The sequence below is a fragment of the Eupeodes corollae genome, chromosome 2 (genome assembly GCF_945859685.1).
Source record: "Eupeodes corollae chromosome 2, idEupCoro1.1, whole genome shotgun sequence".
NCBI lineage: Eukaryota > Metazoa > Arthropoda > Insecta > Diptera > Syrphidae > Eupeodes > Eupeodes corollae.
Window position 1 is genome coordinate 142,118,075 of NC_079148.1, and position 20,361 is coordinate 142,138,435.

Genomic DNA, 20,361 nt, shown 5'->3' on the forward strand with positions numbered 1-20,361 from the left:
TATTTTCTTATGGATAATTATTTACTTAATCAAACCCCTACTTCATTTTTAATCACCGACTTAATTAGTTAATTAGATCTCTGAGGCTAGTTGCAGATCTTAAGTAAAGTGATTTTCTGTTTGTTTATTTTTGTGTGTTCAGTTTGTTGACCTAAAATTGAAACACTGCATTGTTTTAGGCTCCTGTCAAATTCGAGCAGCAGATTTTCACGTTTCTCTTGTTTCAATTGAAAAACAGGTTAACTTTTGTTTGATTTGACAATTAGAATGTAATTTGTATCTGTCATTTTGACATTTATCGCTTGTAATTTGTGCGATTCTAATTCAAATATGGGAGCAGTTTTAAGCGAGTTTCATTGAGTGACCATTTGTTATATCTGAAGTCCATGAAGCAAAAACAAATTTAAATGAAAGTTTGACAGCAACATGGAGTTGTTTATATTCCTTCAAGTTTATTTGCAAACGTCAGAGTTCACATTTTTTTTAAAGTGACAGTTGTTGGGTGTAAAGATATTGGTTTTCATATTTATTTGATTTCGCCTTCAAGGTCGGTACAAAAGAAAGTAATTGATACTTTTCAATCTGACAGATCGAAAAAATACTTTGGTTTAAGAGAATATGAAGATATTTAGAAGGATTTTAGTAGAAGGAATTAGTTTAGTTGTTAAACTGAAATTTCTGCTAAGAAAAAAACAATCGCAGACGGAAAGGGAAACACTTCGTGTAAACTTGGTTTATTCTACTAGGGACGGTCAACCTTTAAGCGCTATTGTTTTCTAACATCTGCTTTTCTCTCCATTTTCAAAAAAGGGAATCCTACATATTTGCCCAGTGTGACACTTCTCAACTCTTATCGAGATTCTTTTCATGGCGAAGAAAACAAATTTGTGACTGGATTTCCGAATTAGCTACTCACGGACTCAACTTCAGCTAACTTGCTGTGTCAAGAGATTCACCAACTCTGTACGATCCATATTGATCAAAGTTTGCATATCAACCCCAAGGGCTGTTGCCACTGTCTCAATATCCAGCCCAAATGATGTCAGCAGCTCCAAGAACCTCATTTCCTCTCCCGTTGCTGGATTCGTTAAAGTTGGACAAGAATGATTACACTGTGGCCAACTGCAACGTTCCAAATACCTTAGGCTACATTTTTGTTTTGGTCCATCTTCATTTGATTTTTGACTTTTGACAATTATCGGTAATGCAGGTTGTTCCTGTTGCAATTGTTGTTGCTTTCGTCGACGTTTATTATTGTTGTTGCCATTGTGGTTTTTCTTATGTTGATTTTTTTGCCCGACTTTTTCGTGTTGATGTTTTCTTCGATTTTTGTGGAGGCGATTTGTATGGGTTCCATTTTCGGGAAGGCTTCCAAACCGATTCGGATTCATTGTGGTTTGAGTTTTGACTCGTCGAGGATTCTTATTGTTATTTTGATTGTTGCGTTTTCGTTGTTGGTTATGTTTGCGGCGTTGTTCGCGTTCTTCTTTGGTCAATCGATGGTTCTTTTGGGATTTGTCCTGTTGCTGCTGTTCGGGATGTTTGTGTCTTTGGTTGTGTTTTTTGCGTTTTTCAGATGGAATGATGCTGGTTTCTGTAGCACGACGAAGTTTATTGATTCGCTTGCGTCGTGTTGACTTTTCCCAACAACGGAGAGCTTTGGGAAGGGAAACGTCATCGATTTTGATATTGACCCAATCACGCTTGGAGAGTACTGCGTGTCCAATACAAGATGGAGCAAAGACTGCTGAGACATTTTCTAGGGAAGAACGCAGTGCTCCACCCATTTCGTGGATGTAGTTCCATTGCTGTGGAGTGACTGGTGCCCCAACGTTATCAGCTCTCATTTGTGCTTCATCGAAAAGCCATTGAAATACAAAGAGAGGAGCTGCAAAAAAAGGTTTTATTAGGATTTATCTCGAAATTCGGTTTTTTCTGTTAACTTACATTCTAAAGTTGGATATAGTCTATAACCAAAATAACACCGCCAAGGTTCTTCTTTGTGTTGCTTCACACATGCCTCAGGTAACTGTCCCTCCCACAGTTTCCAGCCCTGACGGACAGCCTCACTGGATCCAATGGCAGCTGGAGCAAATGGTTCTCTATCCAAAAACCATCCTGAGTCACTGACTCCTCGGACCAATACCTTCAAATTCTTCTCATGATGAAGAAAATGATTGATTCGATCCAAATTCAACATCACACCAAGTCCCCCGGCTGATGAACCCACCAAAAGCAATTCTGACACCGATCCTCTACCCAAGCCCAATGGAATAAGGTCAGCTATAACCTGACGAATAATTAACGATCCCATAAAACGCCAGCTATCCCCATCGTCCGCTCGGGCTTTAGTTCCAGACCATGAATCACTGCTACAATAAGGCACTAGAACGTGATTGGCATTATGCCAATAGGGATTCTCTTCAGGGACTCCAGACAAAATACCTCCAGCTGTTTAAATAAAACAAACATTCAAATTATGAACGGTCGTTTTTTGAATGTCATTTTCAAACTCACCATTTCTAAATTCCGGCCATTGATAGGAAGTCATCAGATGTCTTAATTTCATCCATCTTGCTTTGCATGACTTCGTATCGTAACAATGCCATCCGCCTTCCAAGAACACAACCCATTTCTTCGAACCGGCTGACTTCCGTAAATAAAATCCCGCTTGGGAACCATCGTTGCAAGTGACCGTACGATTTGACAGGAAAACCTTTTTCAACGAACGGTTGTGATCATTGCTAGATTGTGTTTCTTCTACTTGCCGCATAATGGAATTTGTGCCGATGATTAGTCGATGTTTCGTTGAGTTTGTGGTTGTTGTATTTGATGTGGCAGCCATTGCTCGGCTTTCGACATTATTGGCACTCAGGATAAGTACGGATAAAATTAATCCCAAACAGGTGGTTGCTGTTGAGGATAATTGCATCTGAAAGTAGAAAAAAAGGAGAGAAGTGGGTAAGTATTTTTTTGAAGACATACTTTTTTGTATTTTATAAAATTTAGTGGAAAAAGTACTTCTACAAGTTTTCTGATGATTGTGTCTTCGTAAAACACTGTCGTTGCTTTTTGTGACATTCTAACTATTTTTAAGCTCAATCTGCCAATTTTCTTAGGCCCAATGATTCTATTCCTAGTAATAAAGTAGAACTCGCAATGCTAGGAGTTTGGAGAATAGAAAGGGAGTATCACAAAACTACACATCAAATTGGTCTCCTAATGGATAGTGACATTTCTCCAAAAACTCGAGTTTGACATTCAACTATAAACAAACAAAGCTGGAAAAAAGCTCTGTTTGCAAATGATACTTGGTCGTAGATCTGTTTGGTGAAGTAACAAAATAAAAATACTGAGCACAAATTTTCTGACAACTGTTAAATTTGATGACAGGTCTCTTTTTGTTACACAGGAAGTTTGTTTTTTCCTTGTTTCAATTTAAAGAATTAATTGTATCTATAAGACCCGAGTCAATTGAGCAATTCCAAGACTGTACACTCGAGCTTAAGACATCAATACTCTTTATAAAAGTATAATTGGACTTCGACAAGGAAAATTGCTGTGTGTAAACTGCTTTTTATGACAGACTTTTCTCACATGAAATGATACGCGGAAGTTATTCCTCTGAGAATGTTCTCCACTTATTTTATATTTTTTTCATACATTGTGTCAAATTAAAGCGTGAAATAACATTCTGCCGCTATGCTGTATGCAGGCAAAACAAAATTTAAAAAAAAACGTAACAACTCAGTGTAACAACATCAAAACATAGTCGACTTCCATAGATAGCCTGATCATATTTTGTTGTTGTTTTTGTGGTTCACTCCTTACAACTCTAAGAAGTAGGTATAATATCTACCTCTTACCTTACGTACAAGAGATACAAAATTACTTAAAGACTTTGCCGCAGGTAACAAGCCGCAATTACACACAAAATTAGAGAACACAGAGTATAGCCGCGCGTCGCCGCCGTCCATAACAACAACGCCATCATCATCAGTAGGTAAGCGTTTTAAAGGGAATCTAATAGCGAAACGAAAAAAAGAAGTTAACAGACTTTAAAAAAAAAAATTGCCCACTACTCGTATACCGAGATATCAATTGGGTTCAAAAGATGTGTTCGAGTCGAGACAAACAAGCCCACATAACGATGTCGGCAATGAGTCGACGAGCAACGCAAAGCGACGTACGCCATACGCCATACGGTGTGTGCGAGCGTGCGCGCGCGCATACAAGAGAAAATTTACCGCCGCCGCGCGACAGACATTAATACAATAATTCTAAATTCCTTTGCTTTGATTTGGTCCCGATGCCGACAACACCATACACGAGCTCGGAAACTGCCATGCCGGCCGTAACTAAAGAACCGCGTCATTATACTGGCATCAAAAGCACCAGCAGTATACCATACCGACACCATCTCTCCTCACGTGTTGCACCACTCCACTCGTTGATGTATAATGAAACCCGCTAAACAAGGTTCTCCCGTCCTCACACTCTCACTCTTCTCAATCTCTATCACCATAAAGCTAAGCCACTGAAGACCAAAGACCAAGACCAAAGCCGATACCACCTTTGCTCAACAACGCTAGATGCTTAAGAGCAAATCTCACTTAATTGTATCAATTAATTAATACGGTGCCACATAAAACTGTTCACTTAGTGTCATTTGCCGAAGAGATCATGAGAAGATCGATCTCACAACAATGATCGTCAGCTTCGCGCACACGCCGACAAAGAACAACATTGGTTGATCGTGATCGGAGTGCTGAGCGGGCGCAGGAAAAAGAGATTGGGCGGTATACTACAAATGAGTGTAGCGGCCATACGACACGCACGCGTATTTTTGTTGCTGCTTCACTCTCTCTCTCTCTCTCTGCGTGTTCCTTGCGCCGTCCGCCACCTTCCATGAATGAATCTGCATTTTCCCATAATTCCAACTCCACCGGGAAACAGCTGATAAACGATCATGATGCATGCAGCATGCATCAAAATTATGTATGGGCACATTTTTAAAGGCCTATGTTTTGTGCCTTGGTGCTTGATCATTTTACTGCACTACCGGCACCGCGGTTCCGCGCAGCCACGGCATTGACTTGACTGACTGACTGGGCAATAAGAAAGTAGATTGCACATTGTTATTATGCTAAATTGCAATTAATATTTTTGTCTCTCATATTACGCATAGTAAACTATATAACTATCTTCTTTTATAGTTGTGTGTTTTTAATGTGTAGCCGTTTTCTGTTTTACGTTTTGTTTTATTTTTTGTTTTGTGTTTCCAGTTTTCTTACCTCAAGTCTTTAAGCGAACGTAAACACACGGTTTTGGCGGAAACTCTTTGATCAGAATGCGAGCAAGGAGCTCAGCGATAAGATCAAAGGGATTTGCCGACAGACAAACAGATACAAAAACCCCGAACATAGCATATCATACACAGATACACACACACATACATACAAAAACAACAACAACAATAATAATAATAAAAACAGGAACAACAACAAAAACACGATCAATAAGACGACGACGGCAATGATGACGATTACTCTTTGCCATAATTATAATAATAATAATGATGATCAGGATGAAAAGATGAAGTAAAGAGTAAGAGTAAAGAAAAAAAGAAGAGAAAGATAAAAGAGAGCGTTAACCGTCCTCGACCTGGCGTTCAATAAGCGATGGCTATGCCGACACGGCAACGTGTATGCACACATGAATGGGTTTGAGTATGAGATAAATTCAGATTTTACAGTTGCAATTTGTTGTTGTTAAAAATTTAACGAAGAGAATACGAACGGAATTAATGACTGAATCACAAACACGCTTCAGCTTCGGCTTGTCTGCGTTACGGTGGACCTGCTTCGAGGTTGCTTTGAATGACATTTCTATTATTTCATCCCTCCAAAGAGCAAATATTTTGTTTTTTGACATTTTTTTACAGCTATTGAGCTGTCAGACAAAGCAAATGTTCAGATAATTGAACTAGAGCTTCCGTTTGGAGTCACATTACGTTACATTACGTTCTTTTCCTTACGATTGTCAAACGACACGTGAGGTCGAAGCTCCATTGTGATAGCATGCATTGAATTCCTATGGCTGAACTCGTAAACGTCAGGCGAAGCTGAAGCTGAAGCGTGTTTGTGTTTCAGCCATAAATGTCAATTTTGACATTTATACCATATTTGAAATGTCAAAAATTACTCTAAATCCACCCGCAGTGTATATATCGGCTTGTGGAATCGAAATGGTCGAGCTGTCAATATTCACAATATGCGACTGAGAAGAGCATACAATAGAATTTTGTTTGCAAAAATATCGAAATAAGATGTCTTTTGTCTAACATACAATTGCATGTATCAAATTAGAAACGTCAAAAACACAAATTGACATTTTAATAAAAAGCATTGTCATCAGTTTTTGATGCATTTCAACTTCACAATTGCGTTTACTTCGAAATGTCAAATGCACTTTCAACAAAATTGACGGACGTTCATAGATCAAACAGATTTGGGCGATATTTCTGAAAATACAATCTGCATGAAAATATCAAGGTTTGTCCATAATTAAAATCAACTTAAATTTGAAGTCCACTTCTTTCTTTTGAAGTCCACCACCAACAACATTTTAATGAAAAATTGACAGCTATTTTGGTTTAAATTGACAGCTATTTTGATTTAAATAGAAAAGGAAACAAAACAACGAATCGTGTTTCTTCGGCAAACATATGTCTGCACTAAAATTCAAGTTTCAAAGTTGTAACTTTCACGTAAAATTAAGTCTTAAGAATTATATATTTTCTCTCACGCACACCTACTATTAAAACTTCAAAAACTTCTTAAAAACTTTGAGTACTTTCGATTAGATGTCTCAAAAGTTTTGAATCCTAAAAATTTCAGTTCTTTTCCTAGACACAAAAGTAATTTCTTCGCGATTTTTACATAGACACACAGCTTAAATGTCAATTGTGGCAAATGACACTACAAAAACAAACATACCCAAACTTCAAACATACAAGTGAAAAACAATTATTATGGGCACGTTATACGAATTTCATATTTTAGCGCTTGTTTACTTACAACCATTATAGTGCTTCCTCGACAATTTTACAGCTCAACCTTTTTCCTCAAAAGTTGTGGGGAATTTAAATCGTGTTCAACATAAAACCGGAAACGATAACTGCGATGACAATTATCTATAAAGATAAAAACACCGATTTTTTTTCTAAAGGTACATATACACTTCTTTTTATTTTTACTAACGCCATCTTACTGTTAACCTTGTTTTTATGACTGTCATAATTAGATCAGTTTATAAACTTTCCTATATCTATTTATCACTTCAAAGTCAATCCATTATGTAAGGCTGTATAGATATGTACCTTGATCTCGATCACACTTTTTATTTATTTTTTGTTTGTATTCTTCAATAATAACTCAGGGAATACCTCTTTATTTTACCGTTACATGAAGTCAGATAAAAGAAATAAAATAACACCAACAAGCTCTATTTCTTTTATTTATGTGCGCCACAATCTCAAGATCAAAAGCAAATATGCCGCGCAAATAAAAGTGACACACGATATAGATTTACCACCAGCATTTTTCTTTAATCTTATTTGATAGTTGGTTGTTCTATATAATTTGTGTTGAGTTGCAGTTGCATTTGATGATGGCCATTGCTACTTAAAGTGGCACCATCAGAAGCCATCTTGATTTTTAACAATCAACAATGACAATCAATGACACAACTTCCACAAAAAGCTGCCTTCATTACGTGTCAAAGTTGTTTTGCTGTTGTTGATATCAATCAAATCATATACTTATCGAAATTATATTTAATCCAAAAAGGTTCCGCTGCTTATTTAAAAACCCAATAAATCTACATACACGTACAGAGAGAGAGAGAGAGAAAGACTGACTGACAGCTAACACACGCACATACATATTTCACTTCACTTCAAAGAGTTTTAAATTTAATCGCATCCATCAATCTTTTCGACTACCGTTGATAGACTGTTGATCGAAAAGCTTTGACATTTGTGGCCGAACCTGTCGATGAGGATCGATTTGAGCACAAGAGTGACAAACAAATTTATGACAGATGAACAGAACAAATGGTGACCAAGTAAATGACGTTTCACATGACGCACGTACTAACACTCTACCCATCGTAATTGATCCTCACCGTCACAATCGACATCGATGTCGTCGTCGTAGTCGTCTTCGTTTTCGTCTTCGTCTTCCTCGTTGCTCATCGTCGAAATTGATCGTCAATGAAGACGAAGACCAAGAAGAAGAAGACAAGTTTACCGATCGGATCATGATGATGATATTTACTTAGCGAGTGCGAGTGGATGTAGGATGATACGTCGCGTCATATTCTTCGTCGTCATCGGTCGTCCGTCGTGACTCGTGATCTACACGGTGCGGTAGGCTGTGGTGGCGGTGAGGCGGCAGCGCGGCGTGTCCCCTTACGTTGGGTAAACAAATATTTAAACGATTTTAAATAAAGAGGCGGCGTACGCGCGGCAGCCTCAAAGACCTATGAAGCGGTAATAATCATAATAATACTCTCCTGAAGATAATCATCGATTGCACACATCACACAAGCCAGACCAGGCCAGGCACTGCAGTCGCTTGTGCACAGAGAATGTGTGCATGAGTTTGAGAAGATGTGTGGCGCCAGCAGATAGTCACTTTATGACGGGGAAAACGGAAAAGAAAAACTCCGATACAAGCGCGGCGTTGCGCTAGAGTATAGTGGAGTTACCTTGAGGGAAAGCGCCAAGTTACAAGACAGAAAAAAATCTTAATTACCTTCCTCCCTAGCGGCACCGACAGAGGCTGCTGGTTGTTCGCTGCTGCTGCTGTTGCTGCGGCTACTATGGCGCATGGCGGTGGATTTCACGCTCGTTCGAATTGATTTAAACAGAAAACTAATATTAGGCGAGATATGATTGCTGGCTGCTGGCTGCTGATGGTGCTTGTGTTTGCTGCCTACCGAGTTGCTTTTCTTATATTACTCTACTCGTTTCTCGCTGTCGTTTGATGCTTCGACAGAGAGTGCCGCTGACGCTGAAGAACTTGTCATTGTCCCCTTCTCACTTCAGCGTCTAATATTCAGTTGTATCTAATGTTTACGGTCTATGTCGACTGTCTACTGTTGGACTCCATAATTTGTTGGATCTTACCATGTCGTTGCGTGGAAATTAAATTGTCACCTGAAAGTAATTGGTAGTACACCGCCATTTATACTTGCGTTGCGTTGCGTTGCTTTTTTTTTGTTTAAGTACGTTTTGCCGTATGCTTGTGTTTATGGTTTTATTTGCACTAACCACTCGTATAAAGTACACGTTACACCTGTCATGCTAAAGTAAGATGATATGTTTCTTTTTCTTTTTGTTGTATTTGTTGTTGTTGTTGTTTTTGATGTAAAATTTATAAAACTTTGGAGTAGTTTTGATTGACTTGGCAGGTTTTTGGCGTAATTCACTTAGATATTATTAGTTTGACATCTTGTAGATTGACATTGGAATCTGGGTCACACAAATTGATCTTGCTTTTGAGATACCCATTTAATAAAGTGTGACTGAAAATTTTAATTGAAAAGCTTAAGTGGTTTTTCAAAACGATATAGATCAGCCGGTTAATTTATTCTGTATGTCTTGATTCTACCTTTTTATGATTGTGACATAATGTCATATCTTTTTTCCATTTTTAATTTAGAAGCAAGGTAATCGATAACAAATATGATTGCTAGGTAAACCCTTTGCATTTGCCTTGAGAGCAATCCGAAGCGATATGCCGTGGCGATCATGATAAACAAATCAATGAACGCAACACGAACGTCAAAACAGTAGGGTAATTCATGTTTTAATCTGTCAACACAGATATCTGTGTCTTTGGTTAGAAACAGTTTGGGTTGAGTTTATAAACTGTCAAAATAAGTGAATTCATTTTTAACTTTCGGAGAAAGAAGATTCTGACAGGGGGCGTGATGAACTGTCAAACCATCTGTCATTTTACCAAACTGTTAGTGGTTGTTGCTTTATACTTTGACAGATTTTTCAACTGTTATTATTTTCTACTTCAATAAAAAAAAACTTCATAACTTGAGGTTACTTCAATCGAACCCCGTCATTCATTTATTTTGAAATCAGTTTAGATGTCAAACACATATTCTTTGGAAATTCTTCTTTTATATTTTTTTCTGCACTGCAAAAGTCTACCTACATTTTACATCCATTAACAAACATGCCGAGAAAGCAGCACACACGTACTGGCGTACTTGACAGTCGTCGCGTTGCTCCACACTTCTACCGCCGTTACCGCCACCACCACCGTAGCGTAAGTAGGTACCAATAGCACAATATAAAGTTGTCTTATTAGCTGGTGACAGCAGTCACTCCTTGTTCTTGGTTGATTGTCAGTGCCGCAATGTGTTTGTTTGTCGGTAGGTAATTAGATTATTGTTATACTGCATATCTTCGGTCTCCTGCCTTCTCCGCTTTTGACGTTTGTTGATAAAAAGTGTCCGAGTTTACAACAATTATTTGAAAAGGAATCAGCACACCACAGAACACTATATAAATTGATGTATGGCGCCCCCTGTCGATGACAGAAGTAAACTAATTTCCCATACCATCATTATGAACAACACAGAAAACAGAAACGGCAACAAGAAAAACTCCTCTGACAACTCTTACAAACAAAACAAAGACAAAAACAAAAATAAAAGAAAAGAAAGAAAACCGACCACGAGAAAGAGGCCACAAGAGAACAAGAGATGTCCATGCACACACAATAATTATATCATGATTGGACTGACGGATGCCATGTCGGTGAAACACTTTGAGGAATCCGGTAATTTATTGATGATCGCTATGATCAAAAGAATGCAACCGGAGCGTGCGTGCCGCAAGTTACCAATCTGACGATGACCGACCGAATCGACCGTGCCACCATTCAACGAAGACGACGATGACGACGAGTTGATCATACTACATATTGCTTCCTCCGCGTCTGCCTCCAATCACAATCTCAATGCTCATTCGTGAACAACTTTTTCTGCTGGCTGACTGACCAAAGAGGGAGACCAAACAACTGACCGCCCGACCGAAGACGCGACGCGACTTGAATGATGCTGAAATGACTGTTGTTGGAGTACATTGTGGATGTAGATGGCGTGGAAACCAAAACGGCACCCAGCCAACACAATAAACAGAACACACTCAATAATAATACAGGAACAGAGCCGACCAACCAGTCGACCTGACTGATGGTATTGCGGATCGCCGAGGAGCACAGCGGCATGATAGTGAAATGAAAAAGAAAACATTTTACATCCAAGGAAACTTCATTCCTGGGAGGATAAAATGCCGTTTTCATTTGCCGCGCGCGTTCACTATTGTGTACTCTCCTTTAACTCACAGAGTTCCTGTTGCTCTCAGCTCTGTTCGTGTTCTGTTCTGTTGTCTGTTGATGATGACGGGTGGTAAAACAACAGACCGCATCATGCCAAAATTTGACGCGTGATGATGATGATGGTGACGCAGTGATTGCTGCCGCTAAGCTCGGACCATTTCGCTTGCAGCGCAGCAAGCAACAATATAGTGGATCAGGGAAGAAGTGTGCTTTGCTTTTTACTCAGGGAAAAGTATTGGTAGTTGTTATTGAAGGGCAAATTGAATTTGATCCAGTAGATGTCATTTCTTTGGTGTTTTTTGAGAATGGATTTCTAGGAGAACTTAAGAATAGTGATGAGAAAGTTTCCTTCAATTTTGAATTGATGGAATATGCAGTGCTTAACAATTTTAACCAAAATGACAGATATTACTTTTAATGGCTTTTTCGATTCAAAGATCCCAACTTTTCTGGCAGTTGATTTTCGTTTGAGATGAGTCAAAGATCTTCTTCTTTACTCTGGATTTCCGTCCAGAACGTTATTTATAAACTCTAAATTGATTTAGACCAAATAGCTCAGAAAATCATAGGAAATTTAACGAAAACGAACAGATCTTTTATTTGTCATTTTCAAAATATTGAAAACTAAAAGTCTACACAACAAAAATGACAGCCAGAACTTTAGTGAACTCAGTTTCGAACTCGAACAGTTCCTTAGGAAACTATCATTGTTCAAAATGGCCACTTTGTCGTTTCTAATTGTTCGATAATAATTTGTATTTGTTTGGGTCAAATATAAAATCTGTTGCTTGTTAATTTAAAACTTTAAGATTCTGTTAACAACGAAAATGACATTCTGAAGTCACATGGTTCGAACTCGAAAATTTCAATGGTTAATTCTATTTTCCAAAATGGCGATTTTGGAAATTCTAACATTTCTCTTCTTCTCATTGGTTGTTTTTTTTTGACTTCACACTTCAATCAGCAAACCAAATTTAAAAGTGAAGTTAATTCATTGATATCTTGAACTAAGCCACAAAAAGCAATTTTACACTTTTTTGACAATCCTAAATTTCACGACTTATTTTACCGCCGCGCCGCCACCGTATTTCTATAGATAGTGTTTGGCTTAAATTAACAATAATAAAACCATCATAACTCAACTACATCTTATAACCAGCTTCCAAATAGGACAATAAGTAAGAAAGAGAGAGAGAGGGACGTCAAAAGGAGGAGTTCGAAAAAAAATGAACAAAACTCAAAACTGAAACGGATCAATGGATGCCGACATCATTGAGAGGTACAAATGCTCTCAAATGAGCCGAAAAGTGAGTTAACTTGGCTTGAATAGCCGCTACTGGTCGTTTTCGTAACAAAACAACAGCAGTTCAGTTTTCAGTAGCAGCCGCCGCCACCACCACGCATCGTCATAAAGCTTTGTAGTGACCGCAGGGTAAATGAGTTAAGGAACAAAAAAGAAACAATAATAAGAAACTGGAAGGTACAAAAAAATAAAAGAAGTTGAAACACAAAAACCGAAATCGGCATCGGCATCATCGTGCACCTGTTCGACTGACTCCAAGAGTTCAGAGGCAGAGCAAAGATAATTCCCGGTCTGATTACTGCTTGCCTCTGGCTGGCTGGGTTGCTTGCTGCTCCTTGTCTTGGCTGCTTCGCGCGATGTTATGATGCAGCTTCCTTTTGCGTCTGCCGCCGCGGCTGACTTGACTTACATCTTGTTGTTTGACTTTTTTTTTGGTTTTGGAATCCCAATGCAATTTTTCTTTTCCTTTTAACATGGTTGGCATTTGTGTTTGTTGTTCTTTTTTTTCCTTTTCGCGTAAGCTACCTTACCTACATTATATCGGATCGGATCTGTGGACTTATAGTTGTTTCTTTATATTTTGTTTAAGCCGAAATGGGAACAGGAGTATTTCGGAAGCTGTATGCGCAGCGTGCAACTTTTTGACACATTTTTGTCTGATTGGTATGCAAAGGGTTTTTTTTTGTTGGATGTTGATGTTGTTGGTTTTGGTGTGGCGGAAAGACGCTTTTTCTGGAAAGTGGCGAAGAGGTCGATAAGGTTGATGTTTTTTTCAACAATGTACATTTTGCAGCTTTTAAGTTATTCAGCTTCTTATGTTAAATGCAATGAGAGTGTCAACTGAAATGGGTAAGGAAATTGCCATTTTATTGCCGTTTCCTGACAGGTGGGCAGGAATGTCAAAAATCTTCCTAAGAATTCATCCAGTCTCCTCTTCTCAATGTAGAGAAACGCTGTAGTATGCTTCCGAGATGATCTGTTTGTTTTAGGCAATTGTTACGGCCTTTAAGAACTTTATGAATTTCGCTAAAAGTTTAGGTGCAAGGCATACTTTTAATCAACTTAGTTGTCAACTCAACCAGTCAACTTAACCAGCAACTTTGGTTAAATTCGACTCAGTTCGCAGTCAATTTCGGAGACTAAGCACATTGCCTAACTTCCACTCATTAAAGAATTAAGTTACCCCAAGACTTAAGTTGCCCAGTCTGAATTCTGAACACAGTCCTAAAAAACAAACAACCCCATTTGTAGTTCAAACTAAGAGCAAAGCCTAAACTGTCAAACAAAAAATTGTGTTTTTATTATACTTCTGAGCATCCAGAGTGAGCTACATATACGATCTAGGAATATTGTTACTGAGTACAATTATTTAAACACAAGCATTTGACAGGTGATTGTTTTATTTTAATTTTTGTTTAAATTATTTTGTTTTTTATGTTAAATGCAATGAAAATGTCAATCGAAATGGGTAAGGAAATTGTCATTTTATAGCCGCTTCCTGACAGGTGGGCAGGAATGTCAAAAATCTTCCTTAGAATTCATTAGAACACAGTCCTTTAATATATCAAATAACCCCCTTTGTAGTTCAAACTCAGTTGAAAATCCTAGCAAAGCCTGAACTGTCAAACAAAAAATTGTGTTTCTATTTTATTTCTGAACGTTCAGGTGATCTAGAAATATCATAACTGAGCAACTGAGCAAACCGATTTGAAACACAAGCATTTGACAGGTGATTGTGTTATTATAATTACATTTTCCATTTTTATTTAAGTATTGAATCGTATTTCTTATTCCTCCTTATTTTAGTAGAAGATAATGACAAGTATATTATAAAATGTCAAATAGTGACAGCTGTGTTAAATAATTCTAAACATCAAGAACACACTTTTTTCTGAAGATATTCGATATGTTCAGAACTCTATTTTGAGTAAAAAAACATATTATTTCCCTTATTAGTTTAACTTGATTTGAACTAAGCCATAAAGATTAACAATGAAGCAATTTATGGGAATCATCCTAATTTGCAAACGTCAAATCAATGACATGCATTAATAAACTTCAATTTGGTGACTTAGTGAACCATGTGTTGTCATTGTCACCCCTTCAGATTAAAACAGAAACAGCAGTAGACATTATTTTAGGACAAATGTATTTTAATCAGTCAACAACGCTGATAGTTTTAAGGCCTAAATTTTCTGTCGAATTTCTGACAGCGTTTTTCTTACTATATATAGTCGCATCATAAGTTGATGTTGTTATTTACAGTTTTTTTGGAATATGTTTTGTGGCCAGCTGTTTCGCGTTGACAGATCTGTCACATTGACATATTTATTCATGAAAAGAGAACGGACACGTTCGTGGAAAAACATCTGATATCAAAAGAAGAAAGGATCAGGTTAGGATTACGCCCAAAAATATTTAAACATAGCCTAGTCACACTACTAATTTGAAATTTGATTTAAAAAAAAAATATCCAAATGTTCTTAAAAATTGAGCCTTTCTTATTCAAATGACAAACATTAAACAAAAAAAATAGGAGGTATTTGCTTTCGTTTGAGCTCATTCTAAAGAACTGATCTGATGACATTGTAAATTTTATGACTTTTTGCACAGGTAACCATAAATATGCACACATGTGATGCCAATAAAAAAGAAGGGCTTGATTCTCTCACCCCTTTGTCATTTACGCATGCAGGATTTTAAAACGAACATATTATATCTCCTAACCTATCCTTCCTATAATCGTGTCCTTTATGTATATGTTGCCTTTGCCGACCGAAACAGTGCGACTTGGTGGATGGCATGGCGGTGCATCGTTTCATCTTTATTATCCTTTAAGAAGTCTCGATTTTATCAGCTCAAGTAGAGTATAAAAGAGTGATGCATCTTTTGAAAAAGGTCATCCAACAGAAAGGTAGGTAAAACGAATAAGGTAAGTAGGTAGGTAGGTAAGTTTATGTACATATACTCGTAGCCTTATAGTTGGTATGACGATGTTAAGGTATTAAAAACGCGGTTTGACTTGAAAGCTGCTGTGCTTAACATAAGGTAGGTAGGTAAAGTAGTAAGGTCGGTACAATCCTTTCGCAAACCGAACCGAAAAGAAACCCCATAATGCAATACGCCGCTATTTTATTGGCCAAGCGCAAAAATATCAAAAAGCCGAAAAGTCGTAAAATGTTTTCTGCGTTGCATTTTCCTTTTTCTCTTTTTTTTGTGGATATTTTTGTTTATTCGATTCAAAGGAACGCGAACGCAAACGCGCAGCGCAGCGCAGGTTTGAAGCCAAAGTCGAGTCGGAGAAATCAATAAAATAAAAGGAGGAAACTATAAAAAGACAAGTCAAGCAGAGCGAGAGAGATATGAAACTTCATACGCGCGAGCGATCATCGATTGGGCCAGAAGCGTACTAAAGTCTCAAGTCTCAAGAACTGTGAAGCTAAAATAGCAGCATCGATCCTCACCAAATCCAAAAAAAAAGAAAACCAACAAAAATCGGTGAAAAACAAAACAGTCAAAGTATAAAAATCCACTTGACTTTATTTAAATGGCGTAATTTATCCTTTTGTCGGTCGGCGGCACTTTGTGTTTTAATTCACCTCGGTTGTTGCCGTCCCGCACCATAGCTTGGTGAAATTGCAATTTTATGTGCCCATTATACGTGCTGCATGCCCCTGCCTTGACAACAAATACATACCTAAACACCCCATCCACACATATGCATATGGCATGTGTACGGATATGCGGTCGGGCTCGTCTCGCTGATCTTGAGGTCGGTGTTGTTGTTCATTTTAAAGGTGGTGAAAAATACCGCGAAGGTTAAGATGGACTCGCCGATAGGTGGATAGGTATTTGTTTTCGCACAAGCCGAAAGCCGCGCGCCGCCACGCCACCGTTGCGCCACAGTTGATCCGCTCTAAAGCCGACCGCTATTGCTGCTGCGATATCTGACTGCTGGTTGGTGTTTGGCTGCTGCTGATTCTTTTGCGAACTTGAGTCAGGACAGGAGAACTGTGCCGTGTGTAGATACGTATCTGCCGGGAAATTCTTAAAATAACATCGCGACATTGAATGTGGTTTTCGAGGACGATTTATCAAGAAGACTGATTGGTTTTTTGGGGTCTCAATAAATATTTATCTTTCGTTGTACCTATACTGGAGTTCCACAGGAGGGGGTAAGGGGTATTATTTAGATTTAAGACCAAGGAAAAGAAATTGAAATTACTTTACTTCTGTGTTTAAAAATAAAAATAGCACATACAAAGATATAAATAGGTTGAGTATGTAGGCGGTATATTGAACCTATACAAGTAGATATTAAAAAGTGTTTTGACACTTGATCAAATCATTTGACGTTTAATAAAGATACAAATCTATATTTCGTATTTTATAATAGACTTTAAGGTGCATTGACAACTTTTACCATATTCACACGTGGTGAATTCCACTATTTATAATATAAGCTCGACCCAACTCAACCGCACTTGGAGAGCGGTGTTTAGTTGAAAATTTGGTAATGAAAGTCTACGTTAGACGTCAAATGTCAATCCAACTGAACTTCACTTCGACCGTAGAACTTAAATAACGAACTCTAAATTTTGAAGGTATTATAAATACATAACTGTCAATATATATTCGCATCTTTATGACTGCAATGTGTTAGCTGAAATTTCCCATAGATCTGTCAAAGTTGGAATACACGTAAAAAGTATATACAGCGTTACAATGCGATGTCAAAATTAAATCAACTTCAATATCGAGTTGAAAAAACCTGAGTTGAAAATTGGGCAATGGAAGTGTGCTTTAGACGTCAAATGTCAATCCAATTCTACTAAACTTCGACTGCTCAACTTAAATAACCAACTCTAAATTTTGATGGTATTATAAACAAAATATCTGTCAATATCCGTACACATCTTTCCGAATGAATGGAATAGCTGAACATGCAGATAGATCTGTCAAAGTTGAAAGACTCGTAAAGAGTATGAGAGGTTTTGTCAATGAAATAAACAGATGTCAAAATCAGGTTTAACTTTTCGATGACAAGTCAAAGGTATTTACATACTTTTCATATTCCAGTGGTCTCGTTTGTTGTTTCTATTTCGACCTATTAGGTCAGATTAATACTGACAACGTTTGGAAAATAGTCAACGATTTACTCGTAAGTTACAGTTTGGCCTATAACGATTCTTTTTGCTATCAGCTGGGTATAAGGAGTGACAAATCGGTAAAAAGTAATGACTCTTATCAGAGTGAAGATTCGGAGTGAATTTTTCAGTTCGAATACGTTTCAATCAACGTTTAATTTACTTTGTGCGTCAAACTCTTTAAAGCAAATACGAAATGAAAAGGAACGGATTTTGTTAAAAAACATTGAGCAATGAAATGATAAACTTTTCTTAAAAAAAGACTACCATTTGGTTACCACTGAGGACTCCTCTTTCACGTTATTAGAAAAATGTCAAATTTAAAACGTTATCTTGCTTCAATTTTTGACAGAAGTGTTTGAGCCAGAAAGCATTACATTGTCATTTAAAGAAATTCTGACACACAGGTTTTAAATTAAGACAACAAAATGATTAATCAGAACAGTATTTATACCACAAAACAAAACTAAATTTTGGACTGACGTTTCTGAAAATGTGCGTTCGGCTTCGAATCATTTTGTATGGGTTTTTTTTTGTAAAGACTTTTCAAAAGTTTTGGTAATATTAATGATTTTATCACTGAGTTCGTATAGATTAAATAGATTTTCAAAAACTCTGAATTTATGTTATATTTTGCATTGAATGTATTTTTCCTTTACGGAACAAGTTATCTAGAGATATCAGAAACATAAACTGACCTAATGTCAAATGTAAAACATATTACATGTTAAAGTCGGAGACATTTGTTTAGAAAAATCAGAATAAGATACTCGAACTCAAATTCTTCTAAATATATGATTTACAAGTATGTATTTCAGTTCAACTACAGTTTGTATTTCAGCTCACTATCTATCAGCGCATTAATGAGGCATTACCATTTTGAAGTATCGGTGCTAAATTGTAAACACTCTTATATTAAAATATACCATTGACAGCTTATTAATTTTAAAGTTCTTTACTAGAATCATATTAAGTGTCAATGAATTAAAATACTCGTAGTTTATAAACGGAAATAGTTCATAGACGAAAATAAAAGAAACTTGTTTTGGACATTAACAAATGTCAAACTGCCAAATTCTCATAGTATGACAGTTAAAATTAAAAAATCCATTTTATGCCTTCAACTTTAATAAAAAATTTCGCTGACCATACAAAACCGAGCCACATTTGTTCGTTTGATTGGAAAATATTTGGAACTCCGCATTTTTGAAAATTTAATGAATTTTGACGTTTCTAAAAAAATATCTTGCAGTCAAAGTGCCCGTTCATGATAGGCCAGCTTATAGTTTTTCAACTATGCCTTATTAAAGCTGTGTATGGTTAAAAAACACTTTTCAATATTTATATACATATTTACAAATTTTTGAAACTTACCATGCTTAAAAAATGTATAATCCTCAAAATGACATTATTTGTCATTGGTGTTGTTGCAGTCGACGACATTTTGTTGGTTATTATTATTATTTAAGATTCATAAATAGACAACAAATATTTAATTTTTTTCTTAAAGGTTGTTTAATTTGTTGTTAACACACTGATGTTTAAAAAAAGATTTTACACATTGATCAATTTAAACAATTTGCATTTTTTTTAAACTATGGTTATTTTTTTATTAATATTTTAAGCCATTTTTAACACTTTTTAGCATACAAAGGTACGTAATATTATTAAACTACCATCAATAGTAAAACACTTTGATTTGAACAAAAATTAATGGTAACTTTAGTCATTCAATGACTATTTTCTTTTTTTTAACAATTCGATATTATAAAAATTAAACGGATTGAATCAAAGTCGATGTTTTTGGTTCAATATTATAAATATTTTTGAAGTTTAAGAACTGTCAAATAATTGAAAACAAATTTTAATATTTATAAGACGATCGGAGAACTAGACAACTTTACCGATTGAACGATCGTTTCGGAATGAAAGAAAAAGTCTGTTGCGCCGTGTGTTTACCTCTCAAGAAATTACTGTGGTAATGCCAGGCCTTTACCATGCTAGCACCACCAGAACTCGATGGAACAAAAAGTCCAACAACATAACACAGATGATGACGATGAGAGAGCGGAGCGAGCGAGCGCGAGCGTGGCAAAAGGTAAAAGATACAATAATACAACTCTCACAGAAGACAGGATCTTCCTCCTTCAAAACATAACAACCTGACCTGGCCGGACCGCCGAAAGTATGGGTAAGGTATACCTCCATCTCCAGCTCTGTAGTGTACACCTTATATCGCTTTGCGGTATCTTATGAATAGGTAAACGTCAGCGTCAGGTATAGTGTCGGTCGGCAATGCAATGCGATCAAGGCTGGATGGAAAGAGATACGTCACGCATAAATAAAAAAGAGTATAAATGATCATGACGATGACGATAATAATTTTTATACTCCTTTGAAAAGAGAGGTATATAGGTTTTCACTTTGGCGCTTCTTTTGAACAACAGCACAACATGACATTTGTTTAGAATATGGATGTTAAAAG

At 36.9% G+C, this 20,361-nt stretch overlaps 1 protein-coding gene across 1 annotated transcript; it reads right to left on the bottom strand.

Moving 5' to 3' along the window:
- Positions 1 to 469: 469 nt before the first annotated feature.
- LOC129948439 (palmitoleoyl-protein carboxylesterase NOTUM) lies at positions 470 to 19,379 on the bottom strand. Its single transcript, XM_056059440.1, has 4 exons — positions 19,251 to 19,379; positions 2,518 to 2,932; positions 1,948 to 2,451; positions 470 to 1,888 (listed from the first exon to the last, which is right to left on the bottom strand). Exons 1-4 carry the CDS (start codon positions 19,317 to 19,319, stop codon positions 927 to 929), a joined length of 1,950 nt encoding a protein of 649 aa, XP_055915415.1. The 5' UTR covers positions 19,320 to 19,379; the 3' UTR covers positions 470 to 926.
- Between the last annotated feature and the right edge of the window lie 982 nt (positions 19,380 to 20,361).

What these genes read in the sequence shown, in the direction of transcription:
- LOC129948439 (XM_056059440.1), bottom strand. Translation starts at nt 19,319, where the DNA reads ATGTCGTCGACTGCAACAACACCAATGACAAATAATGTCATTTTGAGG. An exon ending in TTATACATTTTTTAAGCATG is followed by an intron (nt 2,933 to 19,250) that starts GTAAGTTTCAAA and finishes TTCTACTTTCAG; the next exon opens with ATGCAATTATCCTCAACAGC. An exon ending in ATGGCCGGAATTTAGAAATG is followed by an intron (nt 2,452 to 2,517) that starts GTGAGTTTGAAA and finishes TTATTTAAACAG; the next exon opens with CTGGAGGTATTTTGTCTGGA.